The 25,330-nt window shown below is 35.3% G+C and overlaps 1 protein-coding gene and 1 pseudogene across 4 annotated transcripts; one reads left to right on the top strand and one right to left on the bottom strand.

The window, feature by feature from the left end:
- Positions 1–22,267, bottom strand: LOC105422361 (uncharacterized). Of its 4 annotated transcripts, none has more exons than XM_011631709.3 (9): positions 21,888–22,264; positions 20,500–20,694; positions 20,163–20,417; positions 19,633–19,768; positions 19,398–19,469; positions 7,545–7,723; positions 7,152–7,371; positions 6,907–7,021; positions 1–6,794 (listed from the first exon to the last, which is right to left on the bottom strand). In XM_011631709.3, the coding sequence occupies exons 1-9, from the start codon at positions 22,074–22,076 to the stop codon at positions 6,743–6,745; spliced, it is 1,413 nt and encodes a 470-aa protein (XP_011630011.1). In that variant the 5' UTR covers positions 22,077–22,264; the 3' UTR covers positions 1–6,742. The 4 variants fall into 4 exon arrangements, with proteins under 4 accessions (XP_011630011.1, XP_011630012.1, XP_011630013.2 ...); XM_011631710.3 differs by having other exon boundaries at positions 1–6,788; XM_011631711.3 differs by lacking the exons at positions 1–6,794; positions 6,907–7,021; positions 7,152–7,371; positions 7,545–7,723 and adding an exon at positions 8,049–8,991 and having other exon boundaries at positions 21,888–22,266.
- LOC148936511 (uncharacterized) lies at positions 22,213–23,380 on the top strand (annotated as a pseudogene).
- The last annotated feature ends 1,950 nt before the right edge of the window (positions 23,381–25,330 follow it).

Genomic DNA, 25,330 nt, shown 5'->3' with positions numbered 1-25,330 from the left:
AACAAAATAATCCATGGATTTATTAAAAATAACACAGAAGTTCGAAATGACACAACAAATCAGAACAATAAGCCGCGCTAACGGATTAAGACGTCTGACGATTATTACAGCGTATCACAATCGCGGGACTGTTGCTCGAAGATCGAATCCACATCCATCTCTCGATCTCGAGCCTCCAAGTTCCCTCGACGATATTGCCAACGGTTGCCAAAGGAAAGTTTCGCGTCACGTGGATCAACAATTTTTGATCACCGACAGAATAACACTTTCGAGAATACTCACGTGTGAATATTCTCTTATACATTTTTCCTACTTATTATCCTATTATTGCATAAATATGTTTCACCTAGCCGCACAGCGGTGTATTTTTCATCGTAGTATCTATCGTCTAAGAATTATAAAGCAAATATAAATTACATTCATCTTCCACCACTTATCTAACTAGAGCAATCCCTGAAAAAAATCTTGAAAATGAAATAAACGTTACGTAATTTCAATCAGAACGACGAATAATGTCTCTCGCATTAATTCCTGGAAATATCGAAAAGTGATGCTCGTAATGTTTTTTCTAGGGATTCCTTCAAACGTCGGAAACAATACTAGAACGATTTAAAAAAAATAAAGATTTAGCTGGTTTAACCGTTTTTGTAAATAGTTTATAATTACTTTAACAATTCGATTTTAACAATGTAATTATTTCAACTTATTGCAACTTGCAATACTGTTTTCTGTTAATCTATTAAATCAAATTGATGAAGATGAATATCTAGCGCGAATTAAAAGTATTACCACGTGACGCTACTTTTCCTGACGAATAGTTTCTGTGGAAATGTCTCTTTAGAAACTGTTCAAGTCGCGCACAAAGTTTCCCGATAAATCCTTTAAAAGAAACCTTCCAATAACAATCGTATATTATGGCTGTTGCAGTTTCTTACAGAGTTTCCAGAAACTTATTCGCCGATGTTATGAGTATGAAATAATCTAATGAGGGCTTTAATTCTAAACAATGTAAGAAGATTCTGATCAGACCTTATTATTTATAAAATAAAATATCCATTTAAAAAGCAATTTTTACCAAATAATGTTTATATTTCTGTATGTTCGTTAAGCATTAATATACATGTATATATATATATATATATATATATAACAAAGATACATGAGCAAAACTTACAATGTCCAAATGAATAACGCGAGAGATTTCATTTGCATAAATATAAATCCATTGTTACCGTATGCAAGGTCTGCCAGTCTTTCTTACACTCTGTAAGTAAATCATATCATTTATGGGATAATATTCAACGAATAAGGGTCCGACAAAAAAAAAACATCATCTCGAGGATGACTTACCACCTATTATGAATCGCGCATCTAAATAAATATTAACGATCGATTTTGTCTCGCTATCGTTTTTTTTTTTTTTTTCACAGCTTTTTAGAGACTACGCATTACCTACGGGATAAAGCGCTCGATGTGTTCTATTACACGGTAACCATAAGAGATGCGATTATCTTTGGGCAAATTACACGTAATTTATGTTGCGCGTGTATACAGGAGAAATCATAATACCCACTAGTAGTAACATTCGTCGCTGATTCCTAAATTTCGTATTTCACGGATTACAATGGCGATCAGAAACATTTGCACTGCAAGCACAATTTCTAAGTTCCAAGAGCGTCGCGGAAATTTTGATTGGAAATACTAATATCACCCATGCTAAAATCTAATTTCTAATGAAGAAATGTCGTATGCGATCCAAACGCAAATGACTGACGAACAATTTAGCGATCGAAACAAAACGGGAACTGCGAAAAATGATGAAAACATACAAGCCAAAAACTGCGATACGCAAGTCTAACCCAATCCAATCCCTCGCAGTTATCTCATCTCGGCCCGTAGTAAAGCGATTAAAAACTACACCAAATCACGCAGCATCGTTCGATTTAGTGGCATCACTTTCCCTACTACGTTTAGGGATACTCACTATTCACTACAATTGAGAGAAACGAAAGCGCACGATGAGTAAAATCTCCGGATATCGTCAATTTTCATTCTTTCCGTTTTCCTCCATTTTTATTCATTTTTCAGATTTTTCTAGACTGTGCCGACATTGTCAATTATTATACAGTTGTTTAAAAATGTGTCGCTCGATATTATCCCGCGATTAGTATAAAAGTATATAATGGATCAGAGAAATATAAATGGAATAGAATTTGTAAGAATGTTCTCATCCGTTTCGATCGTCGTGCACTTTTGTTTGAGTAAATATTTCGATTAGTGTTCACTTGTCATCTACGAAGGCGCGCACGGAGCGCTGGGAATTCACGACGCCACTCGATAATTTATCAATCTCTCGACTTTTATTTGCAAATACTGTTACGGTGAATAAAAATTTTCTGCTTCGTCTTCACGATCTAGTTCCCATCGCCAGGTGCGTCGGTATATAATATGATCTCTCTATAATTCTTAAATCGCTAATTAAATAGATCTGCTTACGCATACTTTTTACCTATTATTATAAGGCATGGAGTATGTTACTTGTCCAGTCAAACTTCCATACTTTCCCTTCTCCCTTTCTCTTTCACATTTTCACTCTCGCTCACTCTCTCTCTCTCTCTCTCTCTCTCTCTCTCTCTCTCTCTCTCTCTCTCTCTCTCTCGCTCGTCTCATTTAACTCCATCGTTCGATACCCTTTTTGTTTTTAAACCTACCTACCTCGCGATCTATCTATTACGCGTAAATGTCGTAACGATCTCGTTCCTTTAATATTCTTCGTTGGAAACTAGTTTTTGTGTTTTTATGGTATGCTTAGTACACAGGTAAATACGCATTCTCCCCGTGAGCCGAAAAGAGAAGTGGACTCGGAAATTTCGTACGCCTCGTATTGGCACTCTTGTCTGCATTTTACGATTCGCCGAAGGTGCTCTGTGTGTCTTTTGGCCAGGGTTCTATATATCTCGCTTTTCAAAATCGAGGTCCATTCTCCGTTCAGAGCAGCACGATAATCGTATAATCGTAGGCGCTTGGTAACACAAGGGGGCTCCGGAAAGGAACCCCCCCCCCCATCGCGGTGTCGTAATTATCTCGTTATCTTTGTAATCGTATAACATTCGGTGACTATTTACAAGCTCGTTTATCTACTCTGGAGCAATTATGTGAACGATCGAAGAGTCAAAAACGCTACGACGTACTCTCTACCGCATGCTCCGTAATATAACACACGTGTAAGCATGAGAAGATGCAAACTCGCGATGACGCCGGTCGTGAAATCGAACAAAAGAATATATCGTTCTCATGAAAAATGTCTAAAAGGGTAGAAGTTTCGGAAAATAAGACAAATTATTACGACATCGGCGAAGAGATAATATCAAACTTCATTCAAGTATGAAGTAAAGTATGATAATTAAAACAACGGATGCATGTCTTTCTTCACATCGGCATCACTTCCTTTCATCTTAATGTCTTCCGCGTTATCAAGACAGTTTGAATAATACAAAATATAAACAATAATAGCGCGATCAATGTATCACTTCTTAAGAAAATTTTCAATTAGTTTCATCGAAATTTATCCTTAACGATCACCAATTTCAGAAATAAATTTATTTTCGTAAACAAGAACCCTTTCGCTGCACTTTTTTTATTCACGCAAAAATTTTATTTTCATAAAAAAAAAAAAAGAAAAAAGAATATTTATTCCAATGTCTCATCAATGCGCAGATTTGCAAACACGAGAGGTTGCTGCGTGACTGAGTGTATATGGACATGGGAATATGTATGCGATGTGCATACATGGATATATGTATGTGTATGTATATATATATATATATATATATATATATATATATATATATATATATGTATATATATATGTATATATATATATATATATATATATATATATATATATATATACACACACACACATACATACATACATACATACATACATACATATATACATACGCGTCGTCACTTCGAGCGTTTCTGCAATAGACTGTAGTGAGTATCGTAATTAAGGCCGATTCAGTATTTTTCGCCTACTTCTCTCTGTGAATGATATTTCTTTTCTCTTGTAACATCTAAAATAAAATATATATTTATAATTAAATTAAATACTCTTTCCATTTTCTAACCCGTATATGATAAAATAAGAAAAAAAAAAAAAAAAGAAACTAAACCATAAACAAAACATAAATTCCTTAATAGACTTAACGATAAAAAGAGAAAGCAATATCGATTGGACCTCTTAGATTATAAGTAACAATAGGCCAGCGATAAAAGGATTGCTCTTATCTTAGGCTATTCGATTAGTTATATCGTTAAGCGAGCCAGTAACAAATCACAGTGTATACCATATTATATTCAATTCCCCTATTTAATAAAATTTTTAATACCATTCATTAAAAAATTTGATCGCGGTGAGATAGCAGTTATTAAACTCGGTAACTTTTTTCTCGTTGCTGTTACTTTTCATGCGGTTGTTTTAAAAACGCATCCCACTGCTTTCGCCGCTAATGACGAAAACAGACTGTCTGAACCGGGCTTAATCAGTCGGCTAATTTCGTAACTCGGCAAATCACGAATAACTGTCCCGCTAGATGAAAAAATCGTTAAAACCTCTGTGCCTTAGAAGACAGTTTTTGCACGATCACGCTTGTTATCGAACTGTTTCGATATACGTATAACGACCAGATCGACGAAAGCTGCAATCGTGCGAGAACACTTTAATTATGTATTTCATGTCATACATATCATCATTAAAATCTGCATGCACCCATTTTCTTCGCTGTAATCCTTTTTTTTTCATTTTTTGAAACGCTTTTATAGGCCGGCTTCTCCATGCCGCGCGCACGAATCTTTATAAAAATCATATATATATATATATATATATATATATATATATATATATATATCTCATCAAATCAACAAATAAATATCCTAAATATATTAAATATGTGTAATATATGTAATATGCTCTCCCAACAAATAATATATAAGTTCATCTATTTCGTTAATAATATATATTAAATATAGTAATATATATGTGTATATATTACTATAATATATTTATAATATATTATTTTGTATTTATACATTTATACTATGTATTTATATATTAGGCATACTCTATGTGAAAGTCTACCCTTGTATCCCGGTAGGATCGGACTGGTCCGTCCGACCATGCTATTTTTTAATAACATTTCTTATTCTTTTTTTTTCTTTATAATATTGCCTTCTCACTATTTATCACTCGCCTTCACTCTGGAAGGGTGCGTTCTCTTTCATTAGAGCCACACGGATCTCCTCCTTCGCATGTGTGGTCGCAACTCACAGCCAAAACCAAATAAATCCTCCTAAAGTACGTATATTCTTGCGCAGAATCGTCCCTTCGCAACGTATTTTGTAAATCGTAATCCTTACATCTACGTTCTTTCCTTTCTTTTTTTTTTACGTGTCGCATGAAGAATCTATATATTATTACGAGAAAAGAAACGTATTATGCGCCAGACAGACTTACCTTTTAACAAGAGAAACGCGCGTATACGAAGGAATGATTTCTTCTCAGACAAGCAGTTACGTAATAATCCCTCATCGCGTTTCATTAAAATTCTTCATTTAAACTATCGGATGTCCGTATTGTGAATCAGATGAATGCCCATATATAAAATGAACTTCTCTCCATCTGCGCTGCTCTTTCAATACTTACATTCTCCTGATTACGTTAATGAGTGCAAAAAAGAAAACGGATAAAAAGCATGGCGCGCGATGACATTGTCATTAAAATAAAAGTGGAAACTGAAAAGAAAGTTCACGATAGGAATATTGTTTCGTCCCGATTAATTCACGATACGGACATTTGAACAAACCTCCTAAATATAAAGCCCATTTGTTTTTAATTCTACTCGAAGTATATTAAACTTTTCGAAGCTGTTAGCCATGATTGGTATATACGAATAATTTGAATCACTACGAGGCAACCAGCAGCTTCCAAAAATGACGCGTATACTCGAAGTACCGATATTTTAAGATCCCATATAACACGACTAATCTTGCTGCAATATAATCTAACAACGTTCATTTTCACCTTTCTGAATTTTTCTATCCTCAAAACAACGCGTATTATTTTACGCGAGCTTATCAAACATTCTACTCTTTATATTCATCTATCGTGCTTGTGCTTTACAAATCGCGTTTCCGGTGTATCTTTTATATTTAAGCATGTTAATCTCTTTCTTTGTTGAACGTGTTGAACGTAAAAAAGTACGATCGTCCCTACCACGAAAATGGAAATTTTCATGATAAAAAACAAGAGATAAAGAAAGTTAACGAACGTTGGGTATCGTCCAAACGATCAGAAATATTTCCGTTCCTTTTCCATCCTATCCTTTTAGGATTAGATCTCGATCGATGTAGTTTGCTGAAGCAGCGATTAAATATACGAGGCCGTCGCCGTTCGTAGGGTGGAATGAAATACGCCGTGAAGCGTGTGCAGAGGCATCAACTTTTCGAGACCTGCCTGCGTAGATGACATAGGAGACGAGTCGCTTCTGTGCCCTTCCTCGTGCTTGCGTCTTAGGTGTCCGTCGACGTACTGCTTGTTACTATTATTGTTACAGTAATCGCCGTGGCCTCGATGGATCCGGGAGCACTGCGACAAGTGGATCGTATCGGATGGAGGGTGCGGGAGGACGCGACGAAATTGAGGGGCGGGCTGCACCCTGCACGCACCCTGGACCCCCTCTCACTTGTCCTCGGATTCACCTCGCGGTGACGTATCTGTATCCTGTCTATCGCTGCAATTAGATATGAAAGAAATACGAAGACGGGACCTTTGATCTTCGCGCGCGACCGTACAAAGAAATCTCGCTTTTACTAAACTAAGGCGAAAGAATTGCCTAGACTTACCATATGTATCGTATAGACTTCATCTTGAGGGCGGTAGAATTCTCCTTGCACTTGTACGCCAGAACCTGTTTCACGCTACTAACGTCCACTGACGGAAATCTCGACGTTACGTAAGCTGCAACAGCGAAGATGTAAACTAACTTGGTACTCGAGAAACAGATTTAGAGAATTCTCCGCGTGTTCAAGAAACATCTTCTAACGCGTACTCCTTAACGTATTGTTTTCCTTTCTTATTATGCACTTACAAATAATGGCTTGAACTTTAGCCTTGTCAAGGGCAGGTTTCACAGGGCGTTCGGTAGCCGTGCCGGCACGACTCCAACGTTGACCGGTAACTGAACACGTTGCCAATTCTGTTGGGCTAAACAATATCGCGGCTAATCCACGTGTCAACTTGCGGTAATCACTCCACTTGACGGCCCTCAGTTGCTCCTCGCAAACAGCTATACCCTCACCCAAATGGACCTACAAAAAGAAACATTAACATTTCATAAACTTGCGATATTATTTTTGTGAAAATATGGAGAAGAATTAAATATACAAAGGTAGGTTGAGAGAGAAAGCCAAGAATATCTTTGAAAATATATATCTGTGTGCATTCATAACGTGACGTGATATCAAATTCATTCGATACTGACCACTCCATCCGACGAGGGCTCCTCGAATCCACGATAGGCAGGCATCGCGGCCGGCGGGGTCGTTCTCATGTCCAAGGGTAGCCAGTCGCTCCTGGAGGGTGAGTTTCTGTGAACGGACGGCGACGAGTGTTTGCCACCTCTGGTTCCGAGCCGTGGCCTACCGCGACGTACTCTTCGCGCTGCAATCATCAATTGTGAAAAAACGCGCGTTTAATTTTGTGATTTTTAAGCGTTGTATAAACCTTGCAGAAAAAAAAGCCAGGTGGCTTTATTTGTTATTATGTGCAATTATCTTTGCAACACACGCCACAGGTCAAACTCGATAATTACTGTTATGAAGAAGCAATTTTATGTTTACCTTTTATGAAAAAGAAATTCAGAATTTTTTTTATAGTAACATTTAATGATAAGTCGTAAAAGAAATAACCTCTAATTAGGATTAATAAGAAATGCAGAATAAATGTTGGCTGATAAAATCTCTTGGATTAACTAAATACACTCATCTTGTTCTCCGAGAGAATATCTTTATTTCTTTTATGTAAAAAAATGACACTTTATCTTCTTATCTTGTCTAATTGAACATAATACTTTAAATTGTATAATATTTCCAAAAATATAGAAGTAGAAACTTAATATAATTATATGACACTTCAAAGAGTTATAGGAATGTTTCTGCAGGCAAAATAAATTACTTTCACTTAACTTTCATCGCTATTAAAATAATAAAATATGTTTGTTTATGAATGAGAATATCAGTATTATTATTACAAACATATCGTCACTGTAATGATCTTTTAACTGATAAATCTATCGATGATCAGATGAAGAGAGGAATCAAAGTATAAATAATATAAATTTTCCATCGATAATTGAATCATCAGAGTCCAACTCTAAAAAAAATCTTGTCTCGTAATAACTCTCACACTATGAATTAATTTAACATCAAGAATAGTAGTTAAATATTGTGCTTGCGCTGATATCTAATCAATCCATAACAATCGTCCACATTTATCTTCGGCGTCGGAGGAACTTATCGGCTGACTAGTCCGTTTAATGTTACACTCCAAGAGAACGCTGTTGTGGCAACGTCTCTTGGTGGAGACGTTGTCGCGGGGCGTTCCAATTCGACCAATCTGACGACGACGACTACTCGACGATCGCTACGGTCCTCCGACGAAGGAAGAGGAGGCGGCGGGGATCAGGTTCGACGGCGGCAACACCACGGTTCTCCGTTGCAGTGACGTCAGCTCGAGGAGATCGGGGGCGGTCGCGTGGGCCGATCTGAGATGTCTCCGCAGATTACTGTTGTTGCTGTAGAAGCGGCCGCAGCGCGGACAGGGCCGCGGGGTATCCCAGGTGCAGACCGGTTCCACGGCGCCGGTAACACTCGATATTACTATCGATGCCGTCGACGGTGGTCCCGCTGTCTCCGTATTGAAACCGGTGGCTGCAACACACCAGCCGACCAATCTAGATTAGTTCCTTCCGTCCATCCGTGTCGCCGTCCATCAACAATCACCCTCCGCCTCCTCTATTCATCTATCTTTTCTCTCTCTCTCTCTCTCTCTATCTCTCCGATCTCCCTCACATCTTCGTCTCTCGTTTCCCGCCGATTGCCGCTAAGATCGGAGACTCTCGCAGTCTCTCTAAGCCCGATTCCCCGATCGTCAGACAATTATCGCAATATCTTGAGGTGATGCCTGGACCTCAAATTCCTTAAATTGAAGTTTCACTTAGGATACCTTACAATATCATTTTCTCTGGGACTCACCATTTCTCAATATAGTTGCACCATTTCAAACTTGTCAATTTAAGTAAAAAATATACTGTAATAACATATATTTAAGAAAAGATATAGAAATACTCTGTATGTAAAGCAATGTGATTGATTCAAGATTAACTTAAAAGTGCAACATATGTTATTTCTTTCTTTTTTTTTTTTTTTTTTTTTTTAGTAATCTCATAAAAATAACGTAATACATATTCCGTACAAATGTGAATTACTTTATTCAAATGTATTCGTTTGACAAAATTTCGGGTACAGAACGAGTCGCTACGACGGGATATTGCGCTAAGCCAGACGGAGAGTTATCGCGGTTATTTAACGAAAATTTATTTTCATAGCCGGAAAGATCCGCGATAATTTCTTCTTTTCTTCTTTTTTTTTTTTTTTCGTGATCGAAACACGTACAAAAACACGAACGTAAGATAGGAACATCGCTATTATGATAGAATTATGTAGTGTCGTATATTTGCGAGAGCTGCGAAAGACCCACGTCGATCGAATACGACGAGGATATCCCCCGTCGATATTGCAATTAAACAATGAGACTTGCGTGTTGCTGACTACGTGTCGCAAAAAACGAGGGGTGAGGTGGAAAGCACACTTGATTACAAATCTATGGCTACTTGATGCACCTGTCGCTAGCGAAATTAACGCACACATTGTATACATGTATAGGGTTTATACGTGATGCGACTCGACAGTGTCGCGCGATCCTTCGCAAGCTTTCTTTGAATCAAACATTTGTGCATTTTTTAAAATAAATTTTTAATACAGAATACGAAATAAATATCTTTTTTTATCGCAAATAATCGAGCAACAAAGATTTAAGATAGTGAAATTGGTCACATAATCAATATGTGCTTTTTCTAAAATAAATTTTTAGTATGATACGAAATAAATATATAACGTTAAATTAATGAAATATATTTTTACGAAATAAATATATAATGTTAAATTAATGAAATATATTATTTATCGCAAATAATCGAATAAATGGATACAAAAGAATAAAGATTGCATAATCAATATATGCATTTTTAAAGATAAGAAATCAAAGATAGAATACTTAAAAATTGTTTTACTTTAAAACTAAATTGGTTATGTAATTCTATTAATTAACATACCAGTAAAAAAACAATTGAACGCCCACCATAAATTTTTATAAACTTTTATAACTTTTATAACTTTTTGATATACAGCATGCACAATCATCATTTTTTTAAGGACTCTTTTAATATGTATAGATATTAAAATTAGCAATGCATATTGGATCGGTATACATATGTTGTGATATTGCAAAAATAATCAACATCAGTAAAGATGTTTAAAATAAATTAAATCATTTTATCATATAAACAAAATGGACGGCAACATATAATACTACTCATTTTCATAAATATCACTAATCCTTCTGAATACTTAAAAAATTTTTTTTTTGCAATCCTGGAATGATATAATGTTAAAACTTAAATAACATAAGAGCTATTTATAACGAAATGGAGGTAGCCTCTGTACAACTTCATCATTCGTTCAATGATCGAACAGTCATAAGAATTTTCCCTCGTTATCATTCGTGGCTCATCACTTCTCACTTATGCACAAAGATTCAAAGTCTTGCTCCAGATAATCTCCGATAAATTAAGTGCAGCGTATGTGCAGTAAATTGCAAGCGTACTTGATGCAAGCTCAACGATGCTTAAGCTACTTGTAGTGTTGGGCCTCGGATACATGCGCAAGAATGCAATTTCCGTATGTATAATTATTTCTAAATACTTTTAACAGAGTAATACTTGACAAGTGAAATTAAAAGATGTAAGTAAAAAAATTTATAGGAAAATATAGAGAATTCTGAAAATTATTATGACGCGTTTATCTACAAAAATTGATTAAGTAAAATTAATTATCATTATTGGAAGTAAAAGTTACATAGATATTGTCTTAATATTTTCTCAATTTTATTTCTGTATCAAACAATATGTGATAATTTTTCGATTAACTCACGATAAAAATGTATTAATCTTGTAATACAAACATTCATATTTATGTCTGCACATGTATCCAAATACTTTGTCAAACCACTTTACGCCCATCACCGACTGCTAGTCAGTTAAATATAAAACGCAGTGCCGCATAGTTATGATAAATAAATTATCGTGGCGTATCAAATCTTATGGGGAAAATATTTAGCGGAAATGTTAGCCGAAAGTAAAATATACATCTCTCGGTAAATGTTGTCATTATGTTCTTTTTTGATGCAGAGCTCATTCTGTCCAGATAATTGCTTATTGAAAACAAGAAGGTCTATATCTTAAAGCGTAAATCGGAGAATTTGCACTTTCTTCCGCCAACTTCCGTCGCGTTTATATTAAGCCAATAAGTCACTTTCGTAGAACCCATCAGGATCAGCCTAAAAAGAGCACTTCATCGATTTTTTTATTCTATCAGTTTTGTCACTAGAAAATTGCTAATACCTAACGAGTGCCCCTATAGAAACTAACAAGAATGTATTTTCAACTATTAAACTTTCATTTTATTTAAATAAATATCGTTAATGTAATCAGACGTTTAAAAAAAATGTCTATAAAATAAAATATTTTGTATGTTTCATTCAAGAATTAATTATGTCACTTATTAAATATTCAGACTTGTGCTGACTCATTGCAACCAAATTATGATGTCTTAAATTATGATGTCAGAAACGAAAAAACGTGATGAAGATTCTTGCAAAAATTAAAATATTTTTCGAATTGAATCGAATTGTAGCTTTTTAATTAGGTACACTTCATCTCTAAATATAATGAGTACCAAAGCAAAAGAAGAGTTATTGGTATATTTTACTGATCTGTTCTGTCTATTGTTAAAAACATTATATTATCAAAAAATATATCAATTTTAATATATTTTGTATTATATACTTTGTCGCTTTTGACGTCATCATCCAGATATCTGTGATAAATGGTCAAGAGCTTTAAAAATCAAGAAATATTATTTCATTTTTTTTTAAATTTCAAAAAATTTTATTAATAGAGAAAACTCATTTGTTTACTAATATAAGCAAAATTCAATTTTCCTTATGTATGATCTTGAAGTTTCTATCGGAAATCTCGACAGGTCGTTTTTCGCATACGCGATATTTTTTCTTTCACGCGTGGCAAAGAGGAAGCCGATACGAATTTTCTCATCAATTATCTGTTCAGAAATTCCGCCAAGTACAAATCACTGTACTTCACTTTCCTTTCCTCTTTTATCTTTCTTATACGCCTTAATTTAGTACATACCGCACACTCACATTCGCACTCATCGAAAATCAGTCGTATGTATACTTTTGCAATGCGATTGCCGTTATAATTATATAAGTGGGATAGCACAAGACGCTATTGACCTACCCGCTTATTTAGAGAATTATTTTAGAGAATAACTTACTTCGGATACGCCATGATTCGAATAAATATCATACTTAAATATTAGCGTGTGACTACTTTAGAAGCGAAATATTTTCCTCGATACGATCATATTGGAAAAATTGCCGCTATTTACATCGAAAATTTCGCAGTTTTGCCTCTCGAGCGTACTAAAATCTAACTCTATCTCTTAAGCTTATAATATTTTTGAAAAAGTACACTCGTAAAAGATCGATATCTCGACCGAGAACAGAATTTAGATAAAAAAATTATGTAGACTATATTGCGTTAAAAAAATGCGGTTTCTCATTCGAACGAAGACCATAATGTATTTTTCTTAACACATTTACACCTTTAATATTATCAATTTTAAAATAATATTCTCTTTTGTTTTCGAGTAGTCTTATTTTAAAGATAAAGAGTTATCACTATCACGTTCATGTATAAAGTCTGTTTAAGAATTTATACCAATCTCCTATGTCAACATAGAAGATTTGTTTTTAATAATTATTAATATGACTTTTAGTTATATATAAAATAATAATTAAAAATATTAAGTACCATATATTCTTGCATACTGGGCTTATTTTCTTAAACTAATAATATATACATATATTATTTAATAATTAATTCAAAATATACCTAGAAAATATATTAGAAACATGTAAACACAACAGACAATTACAAAATATTTTTGAAAAAATGTTTCCCCAAATATAATATTTTATTACTATTAATCTTTCGATTCAAACATTAATTCTAAAATATTAATACTGACCACAATTTCAAATAATATAGATTTCACCAAATGCAATCTCAAATAAAAACATCGTTTTGATGACTAGAATTAAATTTTTCATTTCGAATATCGAATAAATAGTAATATAAGTCAAATTGCAGTGTTGTGAAAATGTTTCACAATATTACAATAGCAACAGCACAAAAAAATAGGAAGACGTCTATCATTCAAAAGAGAAACCTTTTACCACCTTCCATCAAAGAAATATTTCTTATAGCTACAGCTATATTAGTAACAACTAGCGATCGAATACACGAGTTACCTTTTTTTTTTTTTTGACGCGCATACAAATTACATAATAATTTACATATATACAACACATAATTAAATGCGCTAAAAGATAATGGTTTTTATGATCGAGAAAAGCGACGCATGCCGTAACGTGCGACGCAGGGAACAAATATACATTTTTTCGAACATAAAACATTTTCAAAACAGTACACATCCAAAATTCTGAATTAACGACAGTAATAATAGTAATTGTAGTAGGACAGTAGTAGTAGTAGTAATAGTAGTAGTAGTAGTAGTAGTAGTAGTAGTAATAGTAATAGTAGTAATAGTGGTGGTAATGATTATTGGTAATAATAGCGGTAGTAGTTATCGTAATAGCAATAATAGTCGTAACAACGCATGATACAAATGCTAAATCGCAGTAGGACAAAGTTAAAACTTATTATCGCAGACAAAAGATACTTTTTTTTTTCCAGTGAGCTTGCTGTACCTACTCATCGAGTTTTTTTTGGAAAAAATGGCAAGTACTGTTCGTATTTCATCACTAAAAGATACTTCTTACGACACGATGTGTGTCGTCAATATCCTTTTCGTTAATATACGGTAAATTGTATTGTTAGATCCAAAAAAATATGCAGAGTTCTTTGCGAGTTTTTCTTCTATTAGCTTATAAGTGTGCTTGTTCGACCGATAACACCATCGTTTCGTTTCTTTTTCATCTTCTGTCTTTTCTTTTCTTTTTTTTTTTTTATTTTTTTTCTCCTATTTTCTGTTCTCTGCTGTCTCCGTGCTGCGGATTACGGAATGTTCGCACACCATTTGAATTCGTAATATAATCGCAATTATAACAGTGAATGTTCGAAATTGTATTGTGATATTAGCTAGGTTAACCGGTTTTTAATGCCCAGCGAAGTCCGGCCTGTCAAATGATGCTTACTATTATGTGACATTCTGTAACACATCACTCTGATATACACAGTATATGGATCTCAGGCAAAGGATCGAGTAGTACTACTAAAATGAATCGAATATCAAAGAAAAGATCTTAACAGTACAAATAATACTTTTATAAATAATATCAATCGTAGATCTTATTGCTAACACAAAAAACAAGCTAAGTAGAATAATAAACATAAAAATATCAAATGCATAATCATAATGTAAAATAAATATGCCTTTCTCTCTTGTTCTATAATTTGTTCTACATATTGTATTGTAGAAATTAATAACTGAATATTTCCAATTAATTATATATATTATATATAACATAATAATAGTATACACATCTTTCATTCTTAAAGCCGTATTAAACTGATTGTTGAATTCATTGTTATCTCCACGATACCGGTTTTCTCGTTTTATTCACTTCAAATTATGAGAGTAACCATCAGCACAGTGGATCATATATCATCATGTTTTAACAGCTTATTATAAATGTTAGATTATTGTAATTGTGTGATTTGTATAATTATTTTTCGCATGATATTAAAACTCAAAAGGCGCTCGTGTAGCACGCATCCGTCTGTGATGTTTAGTTATATATAATATATATAAGTCTAAATATGACATTATATTTTATATATATAATATTCTACATATAATTATATATTATATATGCGTATATAATATATTGTAGTATATGTATTATATATTACATATAATGTATATTATATATAGTATCGTATAATAAAAATATATAAGAAACAGAAAATTCATATATGATCCGAGGCCTGAGAGTTGATGAATGTAACACTGCTTGGCAAATGTATAACAATATTATAATATGATATGCAACATTTATAATCTAATCTTATTTCGGTACTAATTGTCAGTTGTGCTGGGCATCCATTCATATCATAAACAAAAAATCTTGAATGTATATCCGTAGTATATTTAACTTGTAAAAAAACATTGCAATCACTTACCAATGTAATAACAGATAATAAAAACCGTTTGTATAATATCGGCAATCTGTGTTGGTTGCAGTCGTTGCAACTTCCCAGTACTATTGTAAATTGTTGTATGTAAATATATTATAATAATATATAGCTGCATCTGTTTAATTTGATTGTATGTGAGGTAAGGAGCCTGTCATATGAATGGTACGACTTAAAAAGTTACGATTCTAGGGAACATACTCTGTGCCCCATTTCCTAGAATCGTTATTATAAATCGTACTTATGGAACTATTGTCATCTGTAAAATATAATATAAAAGATCCTGAGTTGTACTGTGTGGTACTATGGCTATGGAATTGTGTGGCAGATATCCATGCTGGTTTACTTTTATAGAAAGCTAAAACTGAAACCCACCATTAAAGATAACAGAGTTGCAATAGGAAGATAGAAACTAATAAAAATAATTATAAAAATAATTATCGTAATTGTAATAAATATGCATATGCATAATGCTAAATTTTTGAAAAAATCTTTAAGACTATTAAAACTATTTTTAAGAAAAACTTTTTTCCTTCTTACAAAGGTATACCGTCTCTCTCGCAAAGTTGTTGTTATTATATGAACCTAACGCGAAACCGAAATTTCCTCTGATACTAAATATTACTTTAATATTTAAAAAGTTTTTTCTCTAATAAAAATTAAAATACGTAAAAAACTAAATATAAACTAAAAAAAAATAATTTAAAAATATAGTCTATGATCCTTTACAGGAATAGAATGAAATAAGCATCTTTATACTATTTCTATAAATATGCATAATATACTATATAGAGACTTAATATTTAAGACTTAAAGAACAAGTCCTACTATGGACGCGCTTAGAAGTAAGAAACCAGCAGAGACATTGCCTTCTTATTATATATTGTTAAATTCAATCTGCTGCATTATTGCGATCACGGTTTGTTGATAACTGTTAATAATAAATATTATTACTCTGTTGAGCTGTCAATTGGCTGTATATTGCAATGTATGCATGTGAAAAATATATCATGTACGAGCTATGTCATTGCACATTGCGTTGCAATAATAAAGTAAATATAATCCTCTGTAAGAATATAATATTGTAGTAAATATCTGTAGTCTGTATAACACTGTATAGCATTAAATAAAACAACAAGTATCCGGCTGCAGAATTATCAGTACGAGGTGGGATGGCTGCTCCACCATCGGCATTTTAGTCGTTCTCTCCCTCATCAGCGTTCATCTTTACGATGAATAGGCACGGGACTTTTATATGTAAACTAGTCTCCCAAACCTATATACACTGTCGACCTTCGTATGAATCATTCGTATGAATGATCTATATAGGCGTCTTATTACGGACGAAAACAATCAAGTACGCGACCGTCAATCGGATTTGACTTCTTGTCCTCCACTCGTACACGTGCGACAAGAATTCCATACGCATTTTAAAAGATTAAAAATTATAAGTTATGCACCTGCGCACTTGAGTGCTCAGAACCTGATTATTAAATACGGAATCAGCCTTGTGTCGTAACGTTATTTCTACCTACTTGTCGGTCAACTACGAAGATACGTTTCCTATTGAATCACAAGTTCACTAAACAATAAAGATAAACTTGATTTGTTACTATATCACAAAATGATACTGGGCGATAGATTAAAAAATAAATAAATCCTGTACACATATTAGTGATACGTAGCATCAAATTGCAACATCCCACTAGCAAAATGCTTTGAATCACCAATCTGCGCTACCTCTATCGGGTAAGCATTATCGCCAGCTTGTGCCTGATACGATCTGAGCTTTGGTTCTGTGGTGCTCCCACCACCGCTAGCCCCACCTTCCTCGGTAGTACCCCGAGCAGGTGGGACAGGAGTCGCTAAAAGCACCTTATTATCCACCTGAGTCTGAGCTTGGATCTGAGCTTGTGTTTGAGCCTGAACTTGTGTTTGGGTCTGAGCTTGTGCTCCTCCCTGAACCTGCGTTTGTCCCTGTCCCTGGACCTGAACCTTAACTTGATGTTGGTAGATCTCTTCCTGACGTTGCCTGTCTGCCACACTGAGTTCGTGGAAACTGACCAGGTGACGCTTCAGGTACAGCTTGGTCTTGAATGGCTTGTTACATAGAGGGCAAGTGACACTCTGAGGGTTGTGGATGAGGCGCATGTGCTGCCGCAGGTTGGACAAGTTACTGTACATGCGGTTGCACACAGGACAGGGGCGTGGGTCCAGCGAGTGCAGTTTACGCAGGTCAGCTGCAACACACACACAACTTGCTCTAACCGGTAGCAGCCCACAGCATTGCACGTTACCACAGCATAGCACCACGCCTTGTCACACCACGTATAATATCAGAATGATACCACCCACCACAGGACAGCAACAACCAGCAAACAACCCTATGTAGCGCTACCCAATTTTTGCTGCCTGCACGGTACAGTACAAAAAGGGTCCCCCCGCAAGAGTATCACTTGCAAGGATGCGATGAGTCAAATATGTTTGGCAGACAAAACAATGGTAATGCAGTAAGAAAAAACATATAGTTTGAAAACAATGGTAAGCATGAATCGATGAATAATGAGAACCAGTAAATTAGTGAGTCTTGTTTTGCATATTGTACTGCACATTCACTTTTTTCCACTACATGTAAATGTAATACTTCAAAATAGAAAAATAGATGTTATTATAGACATATAAACGCAGATTTATAATTCATTTCGATGAAGTAGAGTTCATTTTATGTGATAACATAATCTCCATTATTAGTTATAAATTGTTTAGTAATGTAGATTCTTATTAATATTTGTTTTTGTCATAGAAAACGAGAACTGAAATACGAGTCAGCAATTCAAAATTGTTGTATTCAAATCATTAAGGAAACAATGTACTGATATATATATAATAGTGATATATATAATAGTGAAGATATATATAATAGTGAATAGATATATATAATAGTGAAGTAATCATAAGTATATAACAGATATAATCCTGTGTATTATATTTTTCATTTACTCATCAATAATTAGCCTTTAATTTAATGTGCAATTATAATGTAATGTACATAAAAATTATATACTACTAACCATATCATTTCATTATATCATATTGATTTGATCCAAAGCAATATGTACAAGCCAATTTAAAAACTTGTTACATGTAAATATGGCATTTATAATTAGTAAACGAGAAAGCATATGATTTTAAGAGTTTTTGTTGGTAACACTATTTGAGCATTATCTTTTTAATAAGCGATTATTCTTCTTCTGTATTTTACCAGGGCACTCTAGTGTATGTATGTATGTATGTATGTATGTATGTATATATGTATACGTATTAATATACACGTGAAGCAGGAAAACAAAAGATTATAAAGCATAATAGGATGGGATTGTTTTTGAATATGTACACGCAGGACTTAATTGTTAATGATTCAAGTTTCCGGGCTATTTCGGTAACGTTCATACAACACAGCTGCTTAACTGCAAACTGCACTCTGTGGACTCAGGCCTGTTACAGCCTCCGAGTGTCAAATGTCTCCTACCACCTACCAAGACCTACCGAGCTACACACGAGCTTACCATTTCAAACCATCAAGATTCCTTTCTGCTTCCTTTTGTTTCTACTCACATTTGACATTTGTGATGTAATGGCTAGGTTGTTGCTGTTTGTAATGGTGCTCGCACTACCAAGAAATAGTAAATTTTGACTCACCTTGCTGCTCCTGATTTAATTCCGTACTTCCATGTGATGGACCTGGCATTCCTCCTTCTACGTTCTGGTTTCCTAAAATAAAATAATAATGGATTTTAATGATTTTATATTTTTAAGTAAATATAAAAAATATTAAAATGTACATCTAAAAAATTCAATTTTTGAAAAATAAAAATATTTACTTCTAATACTTCTAATATTTAATTTCTAATAAAATATCTTATAAACTAATTACCTTGATAAGATGAGGGATAAGATGGTAATACTTCCATACCACTATCCAAGCTAAGAAATCCACTGGGCAATGTATTAGCTTCCTGTTTAGGTGAGCAATCGTCATCACTGCCATATTCAGGTAATTCTATTTTTGGCTGAAAACATATAAGGTATATGTTAATAAGAGATATTATGTATCTATACACAAGATATATAAAAAGATGCAACAATTAAGTATAAAATAATTTAAGTTAAAATTTAGGATAATAAATGGTTCCATATAAAAATAGTTGACACACAGTCGACCTGTATGTCAATACATAGTTGACACATAGATCTCTGATTCAAGTCCAACTTCTGTTCTATATGCGTACTCAATACAAAGTTGATTGAAAATTTAAAAGTTTATAAGAAGTAAGAGATTAATCGTAATCTACTTTAAGAACAATAAAATGGATAAAGTTCTTGAATCTTTCTTGATCTGTTAATAATAATATTATAAAAAATTACATGAATCATAATACACACATATATATATATATAGAATACCTCAACAATATCGAGATCTTTGTAACAATCGAGCTGAACTTGAGGCTCGATAAGCGGGCGCGAACGTGGTGCAATGGTAGCACAAGGCGGCACAGAGGGTGTTGGACTAGAAATTGGAGGTGAATCACTTCTTTTACACAGCCTTTTCAGTGGTGGAGGGCTCGAAGGTGGTGGAGTTTTACTGCGTTCATCGTCAAAGGTTGGTGAGATCAGGCCACGGCCATTTGATGCATGGATGTTATTTGTCTTCAAATGCTGCAAATTATTAAAAAAAAAGTTATACATTACGATACACATTACATCCTGGCACAAATGTGCAAATTTATGTTAAACACACCTTTTCGTTGTTGTGCTGATTACTTTGGGAGTCGGTGAGGCCACGAATTTGAAGAGATTCAGCAGTACGTAAAAATGTAGGTAACTCTGCCTGCGAGATATTTACTTCTCCAGCGTACATAAATTCTAGTAGTGATTGTAGATGTTCAAATTCAACATCCCGCATAAAAATTATTGGGTGCTTACAAGGATTTGTCTGCAAAATAAATCCAATGCACTTATTAATCATATTATAATAATCTTGTATGTGTTAAACATTTTTATCAAAAAAGAAGAAAAAAAAATTGATAAAATAAGAAGTAAATCATGAAAAACTCATTACTTTCTTTTCTTCCAAATACCAAGTTCATACTATTATATAATGTTCATATAATGTTCATAAATTAGCTTTGTAATTATATTTTTCATAAATGATTGTAAAATTGGAGAAAATTTAGGGAAAACGTTAGCATTGTTGAATCCTTGATTAAATTCCATATATCCATATATTTCATTCCATATTCCATATATTTCTAAATGAAATTTTTGCAACTTAAATCACCAGATATTTATTATCTGTGATTAGCACATATCATTGAAATATATTCTATAATCTCTACAATTTTCTCCTTTATAATTCCATTCTACTGTCATTTAAGTAATTACAGTCATCTTAAAAAAAAAAAATTATATATATATATATATATACAAGAGATAAAATAATGGATTACAGTTGCATAATTTTATCTCCGAAAGCGCCAATATTGCTTCATTGAACAAACGTACGTAGCGGAGCCGTCGGCCGTTTATCGACTCCCCTCACCGGCGCGTTAATTGCCGGACAGCAATTATAAATTTTGTTCGGCGCGGTCGCGAAAAAGGCCGCGGCAGAGACGGGTGAGGAAGATCGGGAGGGGATGGGGGAGACAGAGGGCGAAAAATACATGCACGGTCGTGACGTAACCCACACGCACGGATACGCCTCGCTGCGAAATGAGCCCGAGGCTCGACAAAAAAGATAAGACGCGTAAGAGGTCGTCACGTAAATAGGTATTGTGTAATTTTGGAATTATTCATCGCGAGATGAGAGACGAAGGAAATGCATGTTACGTGCGCGCATTCGCACATATTGCACACACGCGCGCGCGCGCGTACACACACGCACATGAGCGCCTGTTTGATGGAAAGGCGGAGGGAGCGGGAGATGGAGAGGGGCAATGAGACGCCAGGCGGGACGGAGGGTGGGAGGGGCAAAATGGGGGAGAGCGAGGGGAAACGACCGCCGCCATCGGAGGACGAAAGGGGGAAGAAGGATGACGGGATACGGAGAGGCAGGAGGGGGTGGGGCGGCGGGGGTAGAGGGGCGGGATACGTCTAAGGTGGGGAGCGGAAAGAAAATGGTTTTCTAACCTTGAACAACTCCTTGAAGTAAGGGCTGCACGCGGAAAGGACGACCTTGTGCGCCTGGAGTCGCCTGCCGTCGCACGCGAAGGTAACGTCGACGAAGTCCTCGTCATCTCGCAGCGCCTCGAACTGGCTCGTGATGTTCGCCTGAAAGTTATTCCACCGCAAGCAAAACTGCTGCTGGCTATCCGTCATTCTCTTCACACACTCGACTCCCCTTCAACAACACCTATGATCACACATGTGGGGGCTAACTTAGAGTACCATACGCCCGTGGGAAAAACTTAACTCTCTCATTACTGTAAAAATGTAAAATGTAAAAAGTGAATCGATGACTGAAGAGGAAACGTACGATATAAATAATGACAATCGATATCCAGGTTGCCAGCTGTTGGGCAGAAAAATTCTCTAGGCGGCAAACGGCAGTCGCGCCTCGCGAAAAGCGCGAGCGAACGGCACGATTCGGTACTCGCGATTATTATTACATAAACGAATTCCACATCCGCGTTCGTGAAAAAAATCATGTCTCGTGCGAAAAATCGTGGCTTGTGCATGGTTTCGAGTGAAACTTTTTTTTATAAAATTTGACAAGTTTTAATAAGTTTAAATTTTTTGAACTTTTTCTCAATTTAGATTTCTGAAATTTTCGAATACTTACGAAGAAGTGCGAAAGTTTACAGATTACAAGTGTTATCAAATGGAACGCGATTCATGTAGAATATTGTATACTAAACGAATTCTTAAAATCTCTCATTTTTAAATGTGATTAAAACTTATTCGAATAGTGAAGTATGTTTTAGAATGAGTTGCCGTTAAATAGCGCCGCGAATAATTTATATTTGATTGGAAAACATAAAGATAGAGTAAAAATAATTTCGATGAAAAATGTTGTTTAAACAAAAGTGATTTTTTGCACAAAAAACCTGAAACAGAAACAGCTTCTTTTCTTGTTACGCATCAAAAATTAAATTTATATCAAAAATTGTATCGATGTTAATATTTGTTTCAAATTCACAAGCGGCAAACTACATCATCTTCGAAACGAATTGTTCCTAGATATTGGAGCTAAACGTTTAAGCTGAACGGCGCATGCGCCGTCAACGGCGCGCGCCCTCGCGCCGGCTGTCGAAACTGATGGTGGAGACGAAACGGGTATCGAATTTTCGGAAATAATAAGCTACATGCAACACAATGCTGCTTCGATCCCGCTGCGAGTACACACGTGCATGCGTGTTGCGTAATTACGAATGTCCATTTGCAGGTATATGTGCAATAGGAAAATATGGCCGCCCTGTTGCGGAAACAAAAGCTCGTTATCGAATATAATGATTGATGCGACGCGAATTGCATATCGGGCAGATACTTAATCGAAAACAATAATCGAGAGACAAGAGAAAGAAAATATTAGCGCTTTCATCGGCTAAAAAAAATAGTGTTTATCTTTTTTATCGTCAAAAGCATATATATTATTATTATAGAAATTTAATACCAAAAAATAATTAATTGTTTATTTTGAGTGATTAATTGTTTATTTTGAGTAAAGTGCTTTTAATATTCAAAATAAATAATTTCTAGTGTTTTATATATATATATTTGCCTATTAAGTTAGACTTGTGTAAGGATATTTACAAATTTATGAAAGTTGAGCGCGCATCAGCGAGCACTTGATATATTTCGTGAAAGTTAAGTAGAAAGTAAAATTGTTAAAAAAAATTAGTAAGCATGTAGACATTTGATCGGATAATAAACTTGAAATAGCTGAAACTTCGTTAAAAGATAAAAATCATAATTAATCAGCATATTTCGTAGTATTATCAGTAATTTATTTTTTCGATTAATATGATTAGACTGTGTTTATTCAAAGGTGAATAATAATAAAAACAAATGAAGTATAATATCCTATAAAATATCACTTTGATACAGAGTAAGATTGTGAAATCGAAAACAAAGGACGAATTGTTGTGCAGTGTGCAATTATAGTGTACTCAACAATTTTAAATAATTTATATATATATATATATATATATATATATATATATAATATATATAATATATATAATATATATATATATAAATGTGATTATTGATTATAGATTATATATATATGTTATAACAATCCAGGAATCCTGAAAAAAATTATGTTGGAAATTTTGTTAGAAAGGATCGTCAATCTGTTCGAGCGTGATGATTGTTCGGCGTGAAGTTAACCAAAAGAATATCACGATTGCGGTCACCGTGAAAATTAATACCCGATGATAAAACGTTGATATTCGCACCTCATTTACGTTTTCACGTCTGAAGTAAGGCAGTTACTGAGTCGAACGCATTTTTTATATATTTATATATATGGTGTATCATGGCTGAAAAAAGAAACCTAAAACTATCCTCTTATATGTTTATTTATTTAACATTATCATTAATCTCTTGGAATCTCTCTACGTTTGACTTTTCGCACTCGCACGCCTCCGTTAGATCAAAGTTATGAGAGACGGCGTACTTTGAGTCACGATGTACGGAGTAGCTAGGTTCGACACGTCGCGAACGCAACGCGCCTAACTTCAGGCGAGAGGCGATAAACGGCGCCGAGTGTACCGCTCGGTCGTGTGCGCATCCCGCGAGGCGCTCGCGAATCCCGTCGATCGCACAATTTTGTATCCTATATTTAACGTGGTGCTTTCGACTCCGGTCCACCGTGACACGACCACGGCCTCGCGTTTGTCGGCTCGTTTCGTTTGCCCATCCGTCTGTTCGCTCGCTCGTTCGTTCGTCCGTTCGACCGCGCGCGTATCCCCCGCGTATCCCGTTCGTCTCGTGACTCGCTTCACGTCGATCGCCACGGTCCTGTTCGCGAAACGCGACGCGCGGAAGTGCGGTGCGGTGCGGTGTGGTGCGGTGCGGTGTCGTGTCGTGTCGTGTCCCGGTGCCTCACGGAGAAATGTCAGTGACGTGAACGTGAACGTGTCACGGGGATTGCGTGTGTCTCCCTGCATTTCTTTCCCGAGCGAGAATGTGCGCCAGACGCACGGTAAGCGATCGAATCCGCCGTCCCGTCCTCGGCGACGTAACGCCGTCCTTTAACCTAATTCCGTACGAGCTCGCCTGTGGTTACTGCGGGAATATTCAATCGATACACTAAAGGAGCACTCGCGCGGCTCCCGTCGAGCGTTCGCTCGCGCGAAAACGCTTTCCGCTTCGTCGTTCACGCATCCGCGACATGTCGCATCACGATCCGATGCACGCGCGTCGTTGATTCGCGACGTCAACAGCTGATCTAATCCTTTGATCATCGCCCGAATCGCTCGCAAGCTTTACCGTGGCACCCGCCTGTAATAAACCGCGAGAGGAGGGGCGTACAGGTGTACCCGGGGAAATTAAAGTATCTGGTTGTAATCGCGCGTACCTTGTACTTTGCACCGAGTATCTCTTCGAGATATAACATCCTTATAACC

This window comes from Pogonomyrmex barbatus, unplaced genomic scaffold, assembly GCF_055798465.1.
Source record: "Pogonomyrmex barbatus isolate J1 unplaced genomic scaffold, ASM5579846v1 scaffold20, whole genome shotgun sequence".
NCBI classification, from domain to species: Eukaryota; Metazoa; Arthropoda; class Insecta; order Hymenoptera; family Formicidae; genus Pogonomyrmex; species Pogonomyrmex barbatus.
Note: the sequence above shows the minus strand (reverse complement) of the source record. Positions and strands in the feature narration are given on the sequence as shown.

Bases quoted from the DNA above. Each gene is read 5' to 3' on its own strand.
- LOC105422361 (XM_011631708.3), bottom strand. From the start codon at position 22,076: ATGACGGATAGCCAGCAGCAGTTTTGCTTGCGGTGGAATAACTTTCAG. The intron at 20,418-20,499 runs GTGTGTTTAACA...AATAATTTGCAG, and splicing joins ATCAGCACAACAACGAAAAG to CATTTGAAGACAAATAACAT. The intron at 19,769-20,162 runs GTATTCTATATA...ATATGTTTTCAG, and splicing joins AAGATCTCGATATTGTTGAG to CCAAAAATAGAATTACCTGA.